This window comes from Physeter macrocephalus, chromosome 1 (genome assembly GCF_002837175.3).
Source record: "Physeter macrocephalus isolate SW-GA chromosome 1, ASM283717v5, whole genome shotgun sequence".
NCBI lineage: Eukaryota > Metazoa > Chordata > Mammalia > Artiodactyla > Physeteridae > Physeter > Physeter macrocephalus.
Window position 1 is genome coordinate 115,225,690 of NC_041214.2, and position 19,846 is coordinate 115,245,535.

Genomic DNA, 19,846 nt, shown 5'->3' on the forward strand with positions numbered 1-19,846 from the left:
GACTTGTTGCTTAGCAATATTCAAATGAGAGAGAGTCCCTCCTCCAGAACTGGATATAAAACAATTGTCCATGTGAATGTGTGTTAGATTCAGTAAAGGAAGAGATTTCTTAGCACTTAAAATATAACCAGATAGGAGACCATGTAATCAAATGAGAACAATCCAAACTCAGTAAATTTTGTGCAGATTAAGTTAGCTACATATCACTAATTGTATATGTATCATTAGGTGTGGTTCATAATCATTCACCAACCTCTCCTCATGAAGTGCCTGGTAGCCTCTTTATAGAATTGGCATGTAAAAGCAAGGCCTCTCAGTCCTTGTCTAGATCCTTTTTTTGTGCATTTTTTTCCCTTCTATCTTTAGCCCACATTTCTTGGCTTTCATGTCATCACCAGTTCTTAATGTCCCTTTGCAAAGGCTTGATGTATTTTAGTACAGAGCTTACCAGGAAAATCTGCTACTCCCGTAGTTGCCTTTCAAGCTGCATTGCCCACTCTTGGTGTCTGAAAATCTGTTGGTTTTATTATGCGTTACTTGTTCAGTTAGTCTTGGTCCTCTCTCTGTGCAGCCTTTTATCTCTTCTCAAGAATCCCTTTATTTTTGGTAATTGGCCCTCCAAGGGATAGGGCCTTAAATATGGTAGCTCCATAATAAACTGTATTGAATACATGTTGAATGAATAGTCTTAGACTTGATGCAGGACATGCAAAACACTCTTAAGCTGTAGGAAGAAATACTAGAATTTCTGCTTATTATCAGTTGTAAATCCCATCCTTTTATTTACTTTAGTGTATTTTATAGTGTTGACAATACATTCTCATACATTACATGGATAGGTCTTCTAACTAGGGGGCTAAAGTCTCAGTAATTGTTGGCAGAGTAATTTCTCTTGTCTCATCTCTTTCTGGTCTGGTCAGTCTGGCTCCAATGGCCATTCTGCTGTGGTAGGCTCCACTTACCACAGGCTGACCAGTTCAGCACTATAGCCAGTACTGGGGTCACAATGGTCACTCCATCTTTCCAGCCTGTCTTTTAACCAGTTCTCACTGCTCTTTGCTGTGATATGTGCTTTCTATATTGGCAAAGTCATCATAACGGAAAATGTTTATTTATTTTGCCCCTGTATTGATTCGGAAGAGGTAGTTTCAATGACTACTTTCTTGAAGTATACAAAAAAAAAAAACCACCTTTATCTATGATGTCTTCCTGTTTTTAAAACCCTTCACAAGCCTCCTTTCCTCCAAATCCTTTGTGATACAGATAAAAACATTTATTAAAAAAATGAGGAAATAGCAATTATACAGCAAGAGAAAGAGTCAAAATCTTTTAAGGTAAAATATATGTTCCAGGAAAAGTTGTATACAGATAAAACTTTAAAAAATGAAATCCTACTTTAAAAAATGTATCAAGAGAGCTTGCTATTTATTTTCATTTTAACATTTTTATAAAGCAAAGAATCAATTTCATATAAATGACCATTCTTCTTCTTTATTTTATTTTACAGGGTTTGCTTGAACTGAGGTATATCTTCACTAGGCAGTAGTTTTCTGTCTCATTCCTTTTAACAGGAAATACAAAAATACAGTTATATAAAGTCCTAAAATTTTTACACAAAATTTGAACAGAATGACACCGCTCAATCTGGCATTATCTTGATGACTTTGAGACAGAGTACCTGTGACCTTTTGTTATAATTCTGCTTTGTAATTTAGCCAAGTTATCTTTAATAGGGATTCTCTGTCTTGATTAATAAAACATCACCATTCAACTAGTTGTTCAATCTAGAAATACTAGTGTCATCTTTCTGTCCTTCTTCTTCCTTATAATTCATATCTAGTTAGTTATTGAGTCTTGTAAATTACACATTCATAACAATTTTCAATTTTCCTTCCTCTTTATTCCAACCACTATTGCCCTAATTAAAGCCATATGACCTTTTTGGTCTATAGCAATAATGCCCTAACTGGTCTTCTTGTTACCAGTCCTCCTGTCCTTCAAGCTTTCCTTCACACTGTTTCAATAATATTTTCTAAAACATGTATGTATTTTATTATTCCTCTATTTAAATAAATAAATGTCTGTCTCTTAATTACTATAGAAAAACCTTCAAATTTCCTGATGCGCCACCCAACTACCATCACAATTATTCCTAAGAAACCTGGCCCCTCCACTGCTTCTCGCCCCCATTCCAAACTGTCCACATTTGTGTAAACATTCCCATTCACTTCCCCAAATTTCTGTGTCTTTTTCTGTTTCCTCTATCTGGATCTTCCCCCCAACTGTCTGCCTAATGAAATTTTTAAATATTTGTTCAACTTATCTTTGTGATGCTTTCTCCAGACCTCTGCTTTTTAGTACTTCCACATTTCTTTTACAGACTTTTGCCACATGATTTAATGCACTGAATAGCAAGGAAGCATGAGTCTGTCTACCCTGTCAAAAGGGAAGCTCTTCGAAGGTAAGAGGTCTGCTATTTTGAATGTCCATGTTCATTATAAAGTCAATTAATCAGTATATGATATTTTGTACCCCATGATCCTCTGAGCAGTTAGGTATGTCTGAGACTTTTTTTTAAAAAAGTACTTGGTTACATTATTTACCATTTACTTGGTACCTCAAATTCAGAGACTTATTTCTTAATCAAGAAATAATCTTGATGAATTGGGAGAATGGGATTGACACATATACACTAATATGTATACAATGGATAACTAATAAGAACCTGCTGTATAAAAAAATAAAATTCTAAAATTCAAAAAAAAAGGCATAATCTATAACTTTCAAGAAGCACTTTTCAGAGTGTTAGTATATGGTGACCTAATTTGATGATTAATTCTGTAGTCAGATTTAAATTAAGACAGCACTGTTCTAGGCCTCTTAGTCCTTACAATCATATAAGAGAGAAGAATATGTCTGGAATCTGGATGTCAAATCTGACAACAAAATCTATACATGCTTCAGGATTTGAGTTACCCTGTCAATTTTATTAGTATCTTAAATTTAGTTATGAACTTCTCATTTTAAAAAGCAGTTAAAATATTATTTAAATGAAATTTCAAGCGTATCTATATAGGCATACAGCCAAAGGGTCTAGTAACTACTCCTAAAGATATTGTTCATTATTTCCTTTCTTATTTTATCCTTTTAGTAGATCATACTTGTTGAAATTTTAATGAACATTTTATTTTATAATATTTTTATAATAATTGTAAATACTGTTCTCCAAGGTTGTAAATAATATGCATAGTAGAAAAATCTTACATGCATTGTTCCATAACTTGAAAAGTAGCTTTAAGTTATACATTTATAAAAATAAAAGAGAAGAAAATAAAAGCCTTGAAAAGAAAAAAATTATGACATTTTCCAGTTAGCAAATGGATTTGAAAATACTTTTTCTAAAATGAACAATTTATTTTCAGACTTGATAGAATTTTATTTTTATGAAGTTTTTGCTCAAATTAGAAGATCAGTAGATACTTCTACCTTATATATCAGACTCAGATTAATTTATTCTCCTTAGAACTATTTCATTGTTGGAGAAGTTAGTGAAAATATCGTCAATACATTAATGTAGAGGATTTTTACAAAGCAAACCTAGTAAGGGTATAACATGTTTTATTCATAATATTAAACTTGTATCCATTCTAGAGCAGATGAATACAGTGAGGTTTCCAAAAAAATCTCATAGAAAATGAAATAAAAGATAACTAAAAGATTTGCCTCTTTTAAAATAATGTGTAATGTCAGAATAAGAGAATAAAAACATCTTGAATAGTTTTACTGACTCATTTTTCATTGAAGCTGAAATGAGTCAATGGTGAGGGTTCTGTTTTAAAAATAACAGACTAGTATAATTTTACAAATTATTAGCTTTTTGACAGCTTGAGACTTAACTCCTTGAAACAATAACCAAAGAGATCAGTGGAATGAATTGGTTCATGAGTTAAGTTGAGATCATATTATTGACAGATGATAGTTTGGGTCTCAAGTTTTAGCCTTCTACTTGTGCTCACATTTCCCCCAAGTCCCTTTCAAAAGAAGGTTGAGAGTGTATTTATATATCCCCAGAGAAACCTACATTGTTCATTTTTAAGTATGATCAGACGTTCCATAACATTTGCTATGAGAAAAAAATGTTCATTTCCTAACCACTGGTTCTTCACCATCACTGACTTAATTGATTGCACCATTGGCCTGTACAGAACTCCATTTAAAGGAGATAACTATTGAAGCATCAAAAATACTCAGGCAAAGGCAGATTTTTTTGTGAGGGCAGTAATGACGTGGATCTCAAGCATGATGTTAAAGTCCCCACAGAGTGGAAGAAAGGAAACAGTTAAGTGTCAATTCTTTTTTAAACCAGGCACTCAGATAAAACAAATACTTCTCAATTAGATAATGATGTTAAATTGGGAAAACGACAGATGAGAGCAGAAAATTAGAAAACAAAACCAGAATTACTCTAATAACATTAAAAATAATAAAAGTAAACAAACTATATTGGAAAAGGATGTATAAACTTACAGTTGTTGTATAAGCAGCTTCTGGATCATCTTCCAGCACTCGGGAGAGACCAAAATCAGAAACTTTGCATACTAAGTTGCTGTTGACCAATATATTCCTAGCTGCTAGATCTCGGTGAACATAACCCATATCAGAAAGGTACTTCATTCCTGATGCAATGCCTCGGAGCATACCAACCAACTGGATGACTGTGAAGTGGCCATCATGTTTCTGAAAGAGAATCACAGTTATTTACTTTGATTTATTTTATTGTAGTGCGTGTGCACGCATGCATGCATGTGTGCCTGTTTGTGTAGGTGTGAGTGGTGTATTAAATGAAATTCTTGAATTTATTTTACTGGATCCAATGAATGTAAGTATCAAGTTTGCTGATCATTGACTGTGTTCATAACAAAAGATAAAAATTTGTTGGAGATTTAAAGGAAAGGAAAATCTAGCTTGAAGTGATGAAGGAGGGAAAAGAAAGGAGAGAAGAGAATCAACCAAATTAACTTCCAGAAAAAATGATTTCAAAAACTTTAAGTAACAAAAGGGAACTAAAATTGAGTAAGATAGTAGCAAAGACTTCCAAGAAAAAAGAATTCACTTTCTGTAGTAGTGAGCTCTCAAGGCAGTAAAACCTAGGATGTGATGAAAGCTGTGTGATTGCTGGAAATATGGTGAAAAATGATCAACAAAAATGAAAAATTGATTGCATAAATGAGTTTAGGAAAGTTGCAGGAGAATGGAAAAAAAAACCCACATGCAAACAGAAAATAACTAGATTTTCCCAATCTTTCCTTAATACAGTTGACTCTGAAACAACACGGGTTTGAACTGTGAAGGTCCACTTATACCTGGAGTGTTTTCAATAAATACACAGTTGGCCTTCCTCATCTGCGGTTTCCACCAGCCGGTGGATAGTGTACAGTACTATGTTTACAGTCCTGGGTTGGTTGTATCCGAGGATGCAGAATCCACGGATACACAGGGCTGGCTATGGAACTTGAACATCTGCATGTTTTTGTATCTGAGGCAGGTCTTGGAACCAATCCCCCGCGGATACCCAGGGAAAACAATATAGAGCAAATATAAAGAAAGGTGTTGGCAATTGACTGAAAACAGGAATATTTTATTATAGTTCCCTGTGGGAAAATTAAAAGAAATATGAATAACAAGCCAAGCACAGCACTGGTATGTAGTAATCAATCCCTTGACATTTATGCCTCTCACCTTGATTTAAAAAAAATATTTTTAACTGAAGTATAATTGATTTACAATATTGTGTTAGTTTCAGGTGTACAGCAGAGTGATTTAGTATTTTTTGCAAATTATACTCCAGTAGAGGTTATTACAAGATGATGGGTATACAGTATATCCTTGTTGCTTATCTATTTTATAAATAGTAACCTGTATATGTTAATCACATACCCTTAATTTGTCCCTTGCCCCTACACTCTCCCCATTGGTAACCACAAATTTGTTTTCTAAATAAAAATAATATATATTTTTAAAAAGTAAAAACAAATCCAGTTGTCATTCATACAAGATGTGTGCACCAATAAGACCAGATACAAATAGTACAACAGTACAAATGTAGAGAAAATGAATATAAAAATAATTTAAGTTTGAAAAATAATGCATATTGTTCTACTTAGTTATTTGGAGATTGTTGTCATTAATGGGGTTATAGAGAAACATGAGATTATCAAGTTGGTTTTACACATCAGGTAACATTTATTTATGAATGATATTAAAAATTAATATCTATTAAGAGACTAGAGGACTATATTACCTTATACAGTGTGATAGAGGCATACATAAGAGTATCTCAAAATTTGCAAAGTTAAAGCAGTTTTCATGGATATATGATTTAAAACTATAGAGTAGCTTAAACACGGTGACGATTTGACCATATCACAGTGACATGGTCTCCTATACAATGATGTTTCATCAGTCATTTAAATAAATAAACATATTACAAATGGAATAAACTTCATCTTACTTTATCAACATACATCCCTGACAGCTCTCTGATAATATCTCCCAACTCAAGTGCAGAGTAAGGAAAAGAACACTCTCTTAAAAGAAACATTCTACAGCAAGAGAATCCCATTTAAGCAGGCTCTTCTGTATAATTAATGTATAAAAGATAACCTAGCAAAGAAAATCTTTGGTGTTATTAGCTCTTTATGTTTCCCATCCATCTTCTTGGACAGTGCACAATTAGATGAAATCTGCCTCTTCTGTCATGTACCCCACCTACCTCTCCTCTATTAGGAATCTCAAAGCCTTTCAAAGCATAAATTCTTTTGGACTAGAAAGGATTACACTAATTTTTTTTTTTTTCTTTTTTTTGTGGTACGCGGGCCTCTCACTGCCGTGGCCTCTCCCATTGCGGAGCACAGGCTCCGGACGCTCAGGCTCAGCGGCCATGGCTCACGGGCCCAGCCGCTCCGCGGCATGTGGGATCTTTCCAGACCAGGGCACGAACCCGTGTCCCCTGCATCAGCAGGCGGATTCTCAACCACTGCGCCACCAGGGAAGCCCGGATTACACTAATTTTAAAGAGGTGGTTCTTTTACGTATTAGTAAGTGAAGTTGTCTGGTATCAACAGTTCTTGTCAAGGCAGAATTTCTGTATAGTAGGAAATGTTAATGGATGATCTGAACACTAAAGAGTGCCTCAGTTTCCTTATCTGTACTATGAGAATAGTATAATCTAACCCAGAATTGTAGTGAGAATCACATACGAAACACATAGCACAGCCCATCATTTATTTTAATAATAGTCATTATTTAATAAAAACATAATCATATGTAGTTTTTGTCATTTTAATATTAATCAGAAAATTCTCCACTCACTTTCCTGAAAAATCAGTTGGCAACAGAAACTCCTACATTATAAACAGAAATAGTTACTTAACACCAGGTTGAAATTTAACTTCCTATCTTGTTCTGCGGGTGGCACAAAGCACCAAGTTATTTCTTTAAAAAAAAAAAGACGACTTTTTGGAACGCTTTTAGGTTCAAAGCAAAATTAAGAGGAAGGTACAGAGATTTCCCATATACCTTCTGCCCCCCACCACATGCATAGCCACCCCACAGGATTATCAACATCCTTCACTGGAATGGTACATTTGTTACAATTGGTGAATCTGCAATGACAAATCATAATCGCCTGAAGTCCATGGTTTGAACATTAGGATTCATTCTTGGTGTTGTACATTTTATGGGTTTGGACAAATGTATAATAACATGTACTCACCGTTACATTATCACATACTGTTTATGTATAGTATTGTATATCAATAACATAGTATTTTCACTGCCCTAAAAAGCCTCTGTGTTCCACCTGTTTATCACCCCTGCCACCCCACTCCCCTGGCAACCACTTATTTTTTCATGGTCTCAAAGTTTTGTCTTTTCCAGAATGTCATATGGTTGGAAGCAGTATGCAGCCTTTTCAGATTGGCTTCTCTCACTTAGTTATATGCATTCAAGATTCCTCCATGTCTTTTCATGGCTTGAGAGCTCATTATTTTTAGTGGTGAATAATATTCCATTGTCTTTATGTACAGTTTATTTACCCATATACTTACTGAAGGACATCTTGGTTGCTTCTAAGGTTTGGCAATTATAAATAAAGCTGCTGTAAACATCTCTGTTTATAGACTGTTTATAGCAGTTTATATAGCTGCAGGCTTTTATATGGACATAAGTTTTTGACTCCTTTGGCTAAATACCAAGGAGGGCAACAGCTGGATCATATGGAAAGAGTATGTTTAGTTTTTGTAAGAAACTGCCTAACTGTCTTCCAATGTGGCTGTACCATTTTGCATTCCCACCAGCAATGAAGGAGAGTTCCTGTTGCTCCACATCCTCACCAACATTTGTTGTTGTCAGTGTTACTGATTTTGGCCATTCTGATAAGAGCAAAGTGGTATCTCATTTTAATTTTCATTTCCCTGATGGCATATGACGTGGAGAATCTTCATGTCCTTATTTGCTAACTGTATATCTTCTATTGTGAGGTTTCTGTTAAGGTGTTTGGCCTTTTCTTTTTCTTTCTATTGTCTTTTATTTCCTTTCAGCTTGCTTTTTAAAAAAACTGAAGTATGGTTGATTTAAAATATTATATTAGTTTCAGGTATACAATGTAGTAATTCAATATTTTTATAGATTACTCAAAGTTGTTATAAATATTGATTATGTTTCCTGTGCTGTACATTATACCCTTGTAACTTATTTATTTTATACCTAGTAGTTTGACCCATTTTTAAATTGGGTTGTTGATTTAATAGTTTTTGTATATTTTGGATAACAGTCCTTTATCAGATGTGTCTTTTGAAAATAGTTTCCCCAGTCTGTGGCTCCTCATTCTCTTGACATTGTCTTTTACAGAATAGAATTTTGAAGTTTTAATGAAGTCCAGCTTATCAATTATTCCTTTCTTGCATTGTGTCTTTTGTGTTGTATCTAAAAAGTCATTGCCATTTCCAATGTTGTCTAGGTTTTCTCCTATGTTATCTTCGAGGAGTTTAATGATTTTGTGATTCACATTTAGATTTGTGATTTATTTTGAGTTAATTTTTGTGAAGGGTGTAAGGTTCTGTGTCTAGATTCATTTTTTTTTTTTGCATGTGGATGTCCAGCTGTTCCAGTGCCATTTGTTGAAAAGACTATTTTTTCTCCATGGTATTACTTTTGCTCCTATGTCAAAGATCAGTTGACTATGTTCATCGTACCCTCTCTATTCTGTTCTATTGATCCATCTGTCTATTCTTTCACCTGTTCCACACTGTCTTGATTACTATAGCTTTATAATAAGTCTTGAAGTTGAGTTGTGTCAGTCCCCAACTTTGATCTTCTTCAGTACTGTGTTAGCCATTCTGGGTCTTCTGTCTCTAAACTTTAGAATCAGTTGGTTAATATCATAAAATAACTTACTGGGATTTTGATTGGGATTTTATTGAAATTGTAGATCAACTTGGGAACAACTACATCTTAATAATATTGAGTCTTCCTATCCACGAACATGGAATATTTCTCCATTTATTTAGTTCTTCTTTGATTTCATAACAGTTTTGTAGTTTTCCACATTTAGACCTTAGACATACTTTGTTAGATTTACACCTAAGTATTTCATTTGTGGGGTGTTAATGTAAATGGTATTGTTTTTAATCTCAAATTCCACTTGCTCATTACTGGTATGTAAGAAAGCAAATGACTTTTGTATATTAACCTTGTATCCTAACAACCTTGTTATAATTGCTTATTAGTCTAAGCTTTTTGATCAATTCTTTCAGATTTTCTACATAGATGACATGTCATCTGCAAATAAAGACTATATTCCAACCCCACCTCCACCCCAACTTCTTTTCTTACTGCATTAGGTAGTACTTCCAGTACGATACTGAAAAGAAGTAATGAGAGTGTACATCCTTGCTTGTTCCTGATCTTAGTGGCACAGCTTTAAGTTTTTCACCATCAGTATGACGTTAGCTGCAGGTTTTTTGTTACATAGACTTTATCAAGTTTAGGACATTCTTCTCTATTCCTACTTTACTGAGAGTTTTTATCATGAGTTGGCATTGGATTGTGTCAAATGCTTTTTCTTCACCTATTGCTCTGATCATGTGATTTTTCTTTTTTAGCCATTTGATATGATGGGTAACAATCGATTTTGGAAAGTTAAACCAGTCTTGCATACTGAGGTAAATCCCACTTGGTTGTGAGGTATAATTCCTTTTTACAATGTTGGCTCTGATTTGCTAAAATTTTGCTCCAAGTTTTTTCTTAATGGCTTTATTGAGATATAATTCACATACCATATAATTTATGCTTTTAAAGTATACAATGTAATGGTTTTTAGTGTATTCACAGAGTTGTGTAACCATCACCATAATCAATTTTAGAACTTTTTCATCATTCCCCCCCAAAACCCTACATTAACTAGCAGTTACTCCCCATCTCCCCCAACTCCCTCCAACATTCATAGGCAACTACTAATCAACCTTCTCTCAACTACTAATCAACTTTCTATCTCTATCTCTTGCCTATTTTAGGTATTTCATATAAATGGAATTATACAATATGTGGTCTTTTTTGACTGTCTTCTTTCACTTAGTATAATGTTTCAAGGTTCATTCATGTTGTAGCATGTATCAGTATTTTAGTATTGTTAATGAAGAAAAATATTTTATTAATTTTGTTTATCTATTCATCAGTGACAGACATTAGAGTTACTTCCACTTTTTGGTTATCATGCAAGATATATATATATGTATATATATGTATATATGTTTCTTTTTTTGTTACACTGTTTTGTGTGTGTGTGTGTGTGTGTGTGTGTGTGAGAGAACTTTTAAGTTCTATTCTCTTAGCAAATTTCAATCATACAATACAGTGTTAGCAACTATAGTCACCATGTTATACACTATATCCTCAGAACTTATTCACCATATAACTGATAGTTTGTACGCTTTTTACAAACCTTTGCCTATTTTCCCAACTCCCCCCCCAACCCTGCCTGCCGGCAACCAGTTTTCTACTCTCTGTTTCTATGAGTTCAACATTTTTTTTTGATTCCACATGTAAATGATACCATGCAGTATTTATCTTTCTCTGACTTATTACTCAGCATAATGTCCCCCAGGCTCATCCACATTGTGCTAAATGGCAGGGCTTTCTTATTTTTTTAAGGCTGAATAATATTTCATTATATATATTCCAAATTTCCTTAATCCATTCACCCATCAACAGACACTTAGATTGTTTTCATACCTTGGCTGTTGTGAATAATGCTGCAGTGAACATGGGAGTAGATATCTCTTCAAGATAATAGTTTAGTTTCCTTATATCCAGAAGTGAGACTGCTGGATTATATGACAGTTCTATTCATAATTCCTTGAGGAATCTCCATACTGTTTTTTTGTTTTGTTTTGTTTTGTTTTTTGCGGTACGCAGGCCTCTCACTGTTGTGGCCTCTCCTGTTGCGGAGCACAGGCTCTGGACGCGCAGGCTCAGTGGCCATGGCTCACAGGCCCAGCTGCTCCGTGGCATGTGGGATCTTCCCGGACCGGGGCACGAACCCGTGTCCCCTGCATCGGCAGGCAGACTCTCAACCACTGCACCACCAGGGAAGCCCCCATACTGTTTTTCATAATGGTAGTACCAATTTACATTCCCACCAACATTGTACAAGGGTTCCCTTTTCTCCACAGCCTTGCCCGCATTTTTACTCTTGTCTTTTAGATAACAGACATCCTTACAGGTGTGAGGTGATACTTCATTGTGGTTTTGATTTGCATTTCCCTTATGATTAGTGATGCTGAGCATCTTTTCATCTACCTGTTGGCCATTTGTATGTCTTCTTTGGAAAAATGTCTATTTAGGTCCTTTGCCCATTTAAAAATTGGATTATTTGTTTTTTTGTTATTGAGTTGTATAAATTCCTTGTACATTTCGGATATTAACCCCTTATTGGATATACGGTTTGCAAACGTTTTCTCCCATTTCATGAGAGAAACCCATATATACATGGGTTTATTTCTGGGCTCTCTATTCTGTTCATTGATCTATGTGTTTGTTTTTATGTCAATACCATACTGTTTGATTACTATAGCTCTGTAAATAGTTTAAAATCAGGAGTGTGATGCTTCCAGGTTTGTTCTTCTTTCTGAGGATTGCATTGGCTATTTGGGGTCTGTTAACAGTTTTCAGTGTAAGATCTTTCACCTCCTTCGGTAACTTTATTTCTAAGTATTTTCTTCTCTTTTGATAAAACTGTAAATGGGTTTTCTTCATTTCTCTTTCTGATAGTCATTGTTAGTGTATAGAGATGAAACTGATTTCTGTATATTGAGTTTGTATCCTGCAACTTTACTGAATTCATTTATTAGTTCTAAAAGTTTTCCTTTGGTGGAGTCTTTAGGGTTTGGTATATATAATATCATGTTATCTGCAAATACAGACAGTTTTCTTTTTTCCTTCCCATTTGGATGCCTTTTACTTTTTTTTTTTTCTTGCTTAATTGCTCTGGCTAGGACTCCAATACTATGTTGAATAAAAGTGGCAACAGTGGGCATCCTTGTCTTGTTCCTGATCTTAGAGGAAAAGCTTTCAGCTTTTCACTCTTGAGTATGATGTTAGCTGTGGGTTTGTCATATATGACCTTTATTATGTTGAGGTTCATTCCCTTTATTCTCATTTTGTTTAGCTTTTTTAAAATAATAAGTGATATAGAATTTTGTCAAATGCTTTTTCTGCATTTATTGAGATGATCATATGATTTTTATCCTTCATTTTGTTAATGTGGTGTATCACATTGATTGAATTGTGGATGTTGATCATCGTTGCATCCCAGGTGTAAATCCCACTTGATCATGTGTATGATCCTTTTGATATACTGTTGAGTTCAGTTTTCTAAATTTTTATTGAGGATTTTTGCATCTATGTTCATCAGGGATATTGGCCTGTAGTTTTTTTGTTTGTTTGTTTTTTGTTTTACCTCCTGTAGTGTCCTTGGATGGCTTTGTTATTAGGGTAATGCTGGCCTTATAGAATGAGTTTGGGAGTGCTCCCTCTTTTTCTGTTTTATGCAAGTTATTTTAAAATTATTTTAACTATCCTTATCACCAACATTTGAAGAGATGTGAATTAATTGCTTTCATATCAGCAACATAGCAATCATGGTTCTAATAACGACACATGGCACCATGAAAAAATGAGATTTTGGTGTTTGAAAAGAATATAAACTACTTTCTCCATTTTCTATGATGGGTCTATACAATGTAGTATATTTATTTCTAATTCACATGGCCAAGACCTTTTCAGGGGTCCATAAGATCAAAACTATCTTTTATAAGAGAACTAAGACATGCATCTGCCTTTTTTTCACTTTGTTGATATTTTCACTAGTGGTACAAAACTCTGGTGGGTAAAAGTTCAGGAGTCTTAACACAAATCAAGGTAATAGCACCAAATTAACCTATACTAGTATTCTCATATTCTTCTCTGCTATATGAACAACAAGAACAAAAATAGTTTTATATAAGAATGTACTTGGTGAAGCAGTAAAACTCATTGATTTTGTTAAATGTTGATCCTTGATTACACATTCTCAGGTTGAACATCTGTGGAGCACAGAAGAAAACAGGATTGGGCAGCAACAGAAGTTAAAGAATAGTAGTGCATTCACAACAAAGGCCTTGGAATGTCCCATGGAATGTTCTGGATCTGGAGTAACTCTTCAGAGTTGGTCTAAATTGAGGAAAAGGGTCTGGGCCCTTATATTCCCACATCAATTAATTATTGGATGCAGGCTACCCCTGTAAAGATGTCATGGCTTTGGGTGAGATGGCTTTCTCTAGCCAAAACCATTTTCCAGAAAGGGGCTCAGCTAAGAACTACCAGCTTCCAAATTTCCAGAAACCATAGGAATAAGGGAGTTGACCCTGAGAGTTCTCCCCAATAAAGTTCCTTCATGCAAATATTCTTTTAAGAATCTTCTTCACAGGGAACCCAACCTGTGACAATCTATCTATCTATCTATCTGCTGTTTATAAAATGTGTGCTTGATTAAAGAGAATCTCCCAAAATAGTTGTATATTCTTTTGGGAACTCATAAACCTCAATTGTTGCCACAGTCTTATAGGGAAAAAATATCTAACATTCCTTAAACACTATACACCAATTGCAGTTATAAGCTCATTAGAGGTATTATCTCATTTAATCCTTGAAACAACTCTGATATAAGGGTAGTTACTGTCTCCATCTTATAGATGGTCAAACTTAAGGAGAAACAGATTTAATAACCTAGTAGATAGTGAAGTCAGGACTTGAATCCAGGTAGTCTAATTTCAGAGCTTGTATTACTAATTGGAGTTACCTGGAAAACTGTTGGTCCCAAGTGTGCCATAATGACCCAGTCTGGGCTAGTTTAGGCAGCATAATTTAGCTTAATAAAGCAAGGTATGAAAGAGCTCTTAGACCATTAAACCAAAATAAACAAAGAACAATCTAGATAAACCAACAAATGAGGATCTATGTATCCATGACTGGCTGAAAGGAATAACCCTGCTTATTCAAACATAAGGTATGGCAAAAATATGTTTCTCTACAAGTGATGCAACTCTCTCCTTCAAACAAAATCTATATTCCTTTTTCTAGCCCTTGTCAACATAAGCCTCCTCAAGTGTAGTTTAGGATATATTGGTTTTCTTGAATATGGTGGATGGTTAATAAATAGTGACTGAATTAAATAATCTTTGATACTATCTTACAGTGCACTGTTGCTATTACTACATTATTCCTATTGCCTTGTATAAAAAATAATGTTTTCTTTTTTTTAAGGTAGGACGCTGGTTTTCTTCCTTTTATGTAGCCGTTCTATCACAGCATTCACTATACTGCCATGCCTTGTGTCAGCACTCAATAAATATTAATTCAAGTTGAATTGAATTGTTTATGAGGGGAGGAAAAAAATGTGAGAGTGCTGAGATTTAATATCTTTGGGCTGCCTTCTAGAGATTAATCAAAAAGAAACTATGAATTTTTTAATGACATATGTTTTTTTCCCAGGAAGGCAGATTCAAATAAAAGAGAGCGAATGTGGCATATTTACACACTGCATCTCAGAGCTTAGTAGCTGGAATTCAGTTTGTCTTCATTCTTTTTCTTTGCTTTCTCAGACCGACTGTTAGGAAACATGGAGCTTAACCTCTAAGTGACAGAGAGGGTGAGCCTGATTGGAAGGTGGTTTCTGAAAGCTGCACATAATAATATCTGCTACTTCTGACAGAGCTCCACACAACCTCCTCACAGGCCCTGGAGCACAACATCTCCCAGACCTGAGCAGTCACTGGCATGTCACATTGTCTCCACAGTAATGAAAGCTCTGGACGATGGTTTTTAAAACCCTACCTTGTGGGCTGTGCCCCATGGGCACTTTTAAGCCTCTCAGTGTCCATTCATCCTAGGGTGAGCTCAAGTACTTAGTCTGTGCTTAGTGCAAATGTGCTATGTTGTCCTGAAGTCATCACATTATTGTCTAACAACGTTTTTTTTTTTTAATTTTTAAGGATTTATTTATTATTTATTTATTTAATTTATTTTAAGCTGCGTCAGGTCTTAGTTGCGACTCGTGGTCTCTTTGTTGCAGCGCGAGGGCTTCTCTCTAGTTGTGGCATGTGGATTTTCTCTTCTCTAGTTGTGGCACGCAGGCTCCAGGGTGCATGGGCTCTGTAGCTGTGGTACGTGGGCTCCACAGCGTGTGGGCTCTGTAGTTTGCGGCACACAGGCTCTCTAGTTGAAGCGCATAAGCTCAGTAGTTGTGGCACGCGGGCTCAGTTGCCCCACGGCATGTGGGCTCTTAGTTCCCTGACCAGGGATCAAACCTGTGTCCCCTGCGTTGGAAGGCAGATTCTTTACCACTGGACCACCAGGGAAGTCCCACAATGTTTTTTTTTTAAACAAATATATTCAATGTTTTGAAAATACAAATATCACCCTGTCAATCATTTGCTTAAAATCCTTCAAAGACAGAATAAAGTATAGTATTCAATACAAAGACATGACCTTTGTTGAAAGAATGAACTTGGAGTTTCAGCAAGGACCTCCAGAAGATATGAGGCTTATCATGAAAAACTTAGGTGGCAAAAGACTAGAAGGGCATTCCTGGAAGAGGGAACTATAAAAGCAAAGCATATTAGACAAGAAATAACATGTTGTAGGGGTGAATTAAACACCAAAAAATTGAATCAGAATAGGATGTGAGACTAGAGATAAAAGGGTGGAATGGTGGTTGCCAGGGGCTTGGGGGGCGGGGGGATACGGGGAGTTTCTCATCAATGGGCATAAAGTTTTAGTTAAGCAAGATGAATAAGCTCTAGAGAGCTGCTGTACAACACTGTACGTATAGTGAACAATACTATATTGTACACGTAAAACTTTGTCAAGAGAGTAGATCTCATGTCAAGTATAATTACCAGAATAAAGTAAAATGAAAAAAAAAATTATTTGGATTCACAAGTTCATGTAAAGAATGCAAACTCATCTAGGGGAATTAAAATAGCATTTGTGAGTCACATATTAATATAAATTAGTCTAACTTTATAGCCAGCTGAGATCTGTGGCAATGAGAGAATGGCAGCTTAGATTAGGGTGGGGTGAAGGTCCAGGTTACAGGTGATTCTATGTAGTGGAAAAAGGCTTACCCTGGGGATGAGAGGAGTAGCCTGGGGAAGGTGTGTTACCACATGGAATTAAAAACAATAAAAGTTGGTTATCTGAGGACCTGGGAAGAGGATGTGAAGAAAGGGGTGGATGCCACAGAAAAATGGCATTTAAAATTTTTTTGCCCAAGACAAGGCATGTAGAGGGGGAGGAAAACACACTCTTTCTTTTTTTGAAGGAAACTACAGGCCCCCTTCCATATTGAAAGTTACATCCTTTAGCTGTAGTCTGTGTTAAAGAGGTTTTATGGCTCTGTCTAGGGACTTAAGCAAAAGCTCTAAAAGAAATATTTATGGGAAAATGCATTCTGAGTTCTCAACCATTGATTTATAAGTGACTTTGCAGAAAACAGTCCTTGGAGGATTACTTCTACAACTTAAGCTTAAAGTTAAAATTCAGTTTTTATATGTTTCTAAATCAGAAAGTTGACCATGCTATGACTTTTAAAAATGTTCCTGAATTAGAAAAAGAAAGAGTTAAGGTTATATATAGATTTGAAAAGACCAGATCATTTGATCATTCTGGTTTTAAAATAAGCACTGAACAAATAAGAGTATCTCCTTTTTACTCAAGTCTCGGTTCTTGTGGCCTCCCCAATTGAAAATCTTATTATAATTTGCCATAGAATATTTATTAAATCCTTCAAGGCTTTATTCTTTTGTAGAATCATGGATTTGGACTTAAGCTAGGCAGAGTTATATTTTTATTTATAGAAGGGAGAGGTCACCAGGAGTGGAATCAGAAACTTCAATCATTAGGACACTAAAAATGTCATTTCTAATACACCTAAAAAATCTAGGAAGAAAAGTGAATATGGATTTGTGAAACATGGAAATTGGATTTTGAATTATATTTTAAGATCTTAAAGTGAATATGAATATATAATATAGCTTTAACTTACAAAGCTATCTACTGAATTTGATTTTTTTTTTTTTTTGCTTAGGTTTATATAAAGATAAACTACAATAGCTACTGTGTGCTGCACTTAAATAAAGTCAAGAAAATTTAAACTTTTTTTGTTTGGCATCTGGGGCAGGGTGTCACAGAATGCCAAGATCCTGATGAAGCATCTTTAGAGTGCATCGGAATTACTGGGAAAGTTTTCGCAAAATATATCTGCTTGCGTATGCATGTGTATTTTGTAAAATCTCGGTAGGATGGCAACCGATTTCCAGCCATGGTTGAGAACCACAAGTTTTGAGTCTAAACCTAAAATCTAAATCTAAATCTAAATCTAAATTTAGTTTTGTAAATCTAAAATCTCCTGTATGGTCCAAATGAGGGGTTAGGAACGACTACAGAGGAGTTCAGGAAAATGCATGGAACTTCTCTATATATCACTATAGTTATAAATTATACACCAATTAAAAAATTTCAATGTAAAACCTTGTATGAAAAACTAGAATGAATAGGAATATTAGAAAATACAATTTCATGGTACCAGGTGCTACAAATGACACAACACACATTTACAGTACTAAAATGTTTAAAGGCTATTGTAAATTGATGCTCTAACTCCTAATTTAAGCATAAAAAGTTCAGCCATTCATATGCTTTGTTCCAAGTACACTATGCTTTCATATATTTGGATGTTTACTGTCACATTATTTTTAGAATAGTCTTTGGCATTAAGCCGGCACAGGTGTGATAGTAATAACATTCATCGACATGAAGTTTCACATATTTTCTTCTGAAAAACATGTAATTAAAGGGATGTAATTCAACTGTGACTTTTATGGTTTAAAAACAGATATTGGTGGGTAAATGTAATTCACTTTTTTTCCACTGTTGAATATAAAATGAACGTGATGTGGATTAATTGTGCTCTTATATCCCAGCACAAACATAACTCCACAAAACACAATTTACAAGAAAAGTGTGCTAATAAAACACAGCTCTCATTATTAATATATAACTAGCATAAGGTAAAATGCCATCTTTACTGCATTTATAATTTGAGTATATAAATATTTAAAAGATCCCTTTAATTTTTTAAATTAATATTTGCTTTGCATTTGTTCAAGGAAAATCTTCAAATGACACACATTGCTTTTGAAATGCTGATATGCACTTATATATATTATTTAAATACTCATTTGTGAGGTATATCCAGATTTTTTTAAATGGTGAAAATTAAAAATATTTTTAGCCACTAGAAAAAACAGACCAAGAAGTAACAGGAAAACAATTTTAAAACTCTTAGTGACATCTTCTGAAATCTATAATAATAATAATAGATAACATTATGGAGACCTTAATATGTGCCAGACATTATCTAGGAGTTTTAGGTCTATTAGCTATTCACTACAATAAAGTCACAATGACTGTAGGAAGTAGTTATTGCCTATTCTTGACCTTGTTTTGTGGATGCCAGGCATCCTTGAATATTCTCTTTTGCTTAAATGCTTTATCCAAACCACCAGCAAATCCCATTGGCTCTATGTTCAAAACACATCACAGAATCTACCATTTTCCATCAGCTCAACCGCAACTATCCTAATCTAAGCCACCATCATCTCCTTACCTGGATTATCGCAAAAGCCTCCTGATTTCCCTGCATCCATCTGTACCTCACTATAGTCTCTTCTCAATACAACAACCAGAGCAATCCTTTTAAAACATAATCAGATTATGTTGTGCCTCTCCTCCAAACCCTACAATGGCTTTGTGTCTTACCCAGAGAAAATTCAAAGTCATTTCAGTGGCCTACAAGATCCTATCTCAGTGGTTTTCCAACCTGGATGCATATGGGACTCAAATAAGGGAACTTGTAATAAATATTGATGCATGTGTCCCGACCCAAGAAATTCTGCTTTAACTCATCTGGGGTGCAGTCTGGAACCTGGGATTGTTAAAAGCTCTCTAAATTGAATGATTATAATGTGCAGCCAAGGTTAAGAACCATTTCCCTCTAAGATTTGAGCCCCTTTCTGCCTCCATCCACTCTCTGACTTCAGTTCCTGCTGTCCTTTCCCTTGCATACACCATTCTAGCCATAATGATAGGGTGACTGCTATATTTTATCATCCCTACTGCAGAGTAAAAGGGTCATTACTAATAATCATGAAGAGATAATAGGCATGACTTAGCACTGACCTAGGAA

The 19,846-nt window shown here is 34.9% G+C and overlaps 1 protein-coding gene across 2 annotated transcripts in view; it reads right to left on the reverse strand.

Moving 5' to 3' along the window:
- EPHA6 (EPH receptor A6) overlaps positions 1-19,846 on the reverse strand; it is an 874,792-nt gene that overhangs the window by 107,489 nt on the left and 747,457 nt on the right. For both annotated transcript variants that reach the window (XM_024120422.1, XM_024120421.1), the window contains one exon: positions 4,528-4,737. In XM_024120422.1, coding sequence (XP_023976190.1) covers positions 4,528-4,737 — 210 coding nt within the window. The remainder of the gene's footprint in view (positions 1-4,527; positions 4,738-19,846) is intronic.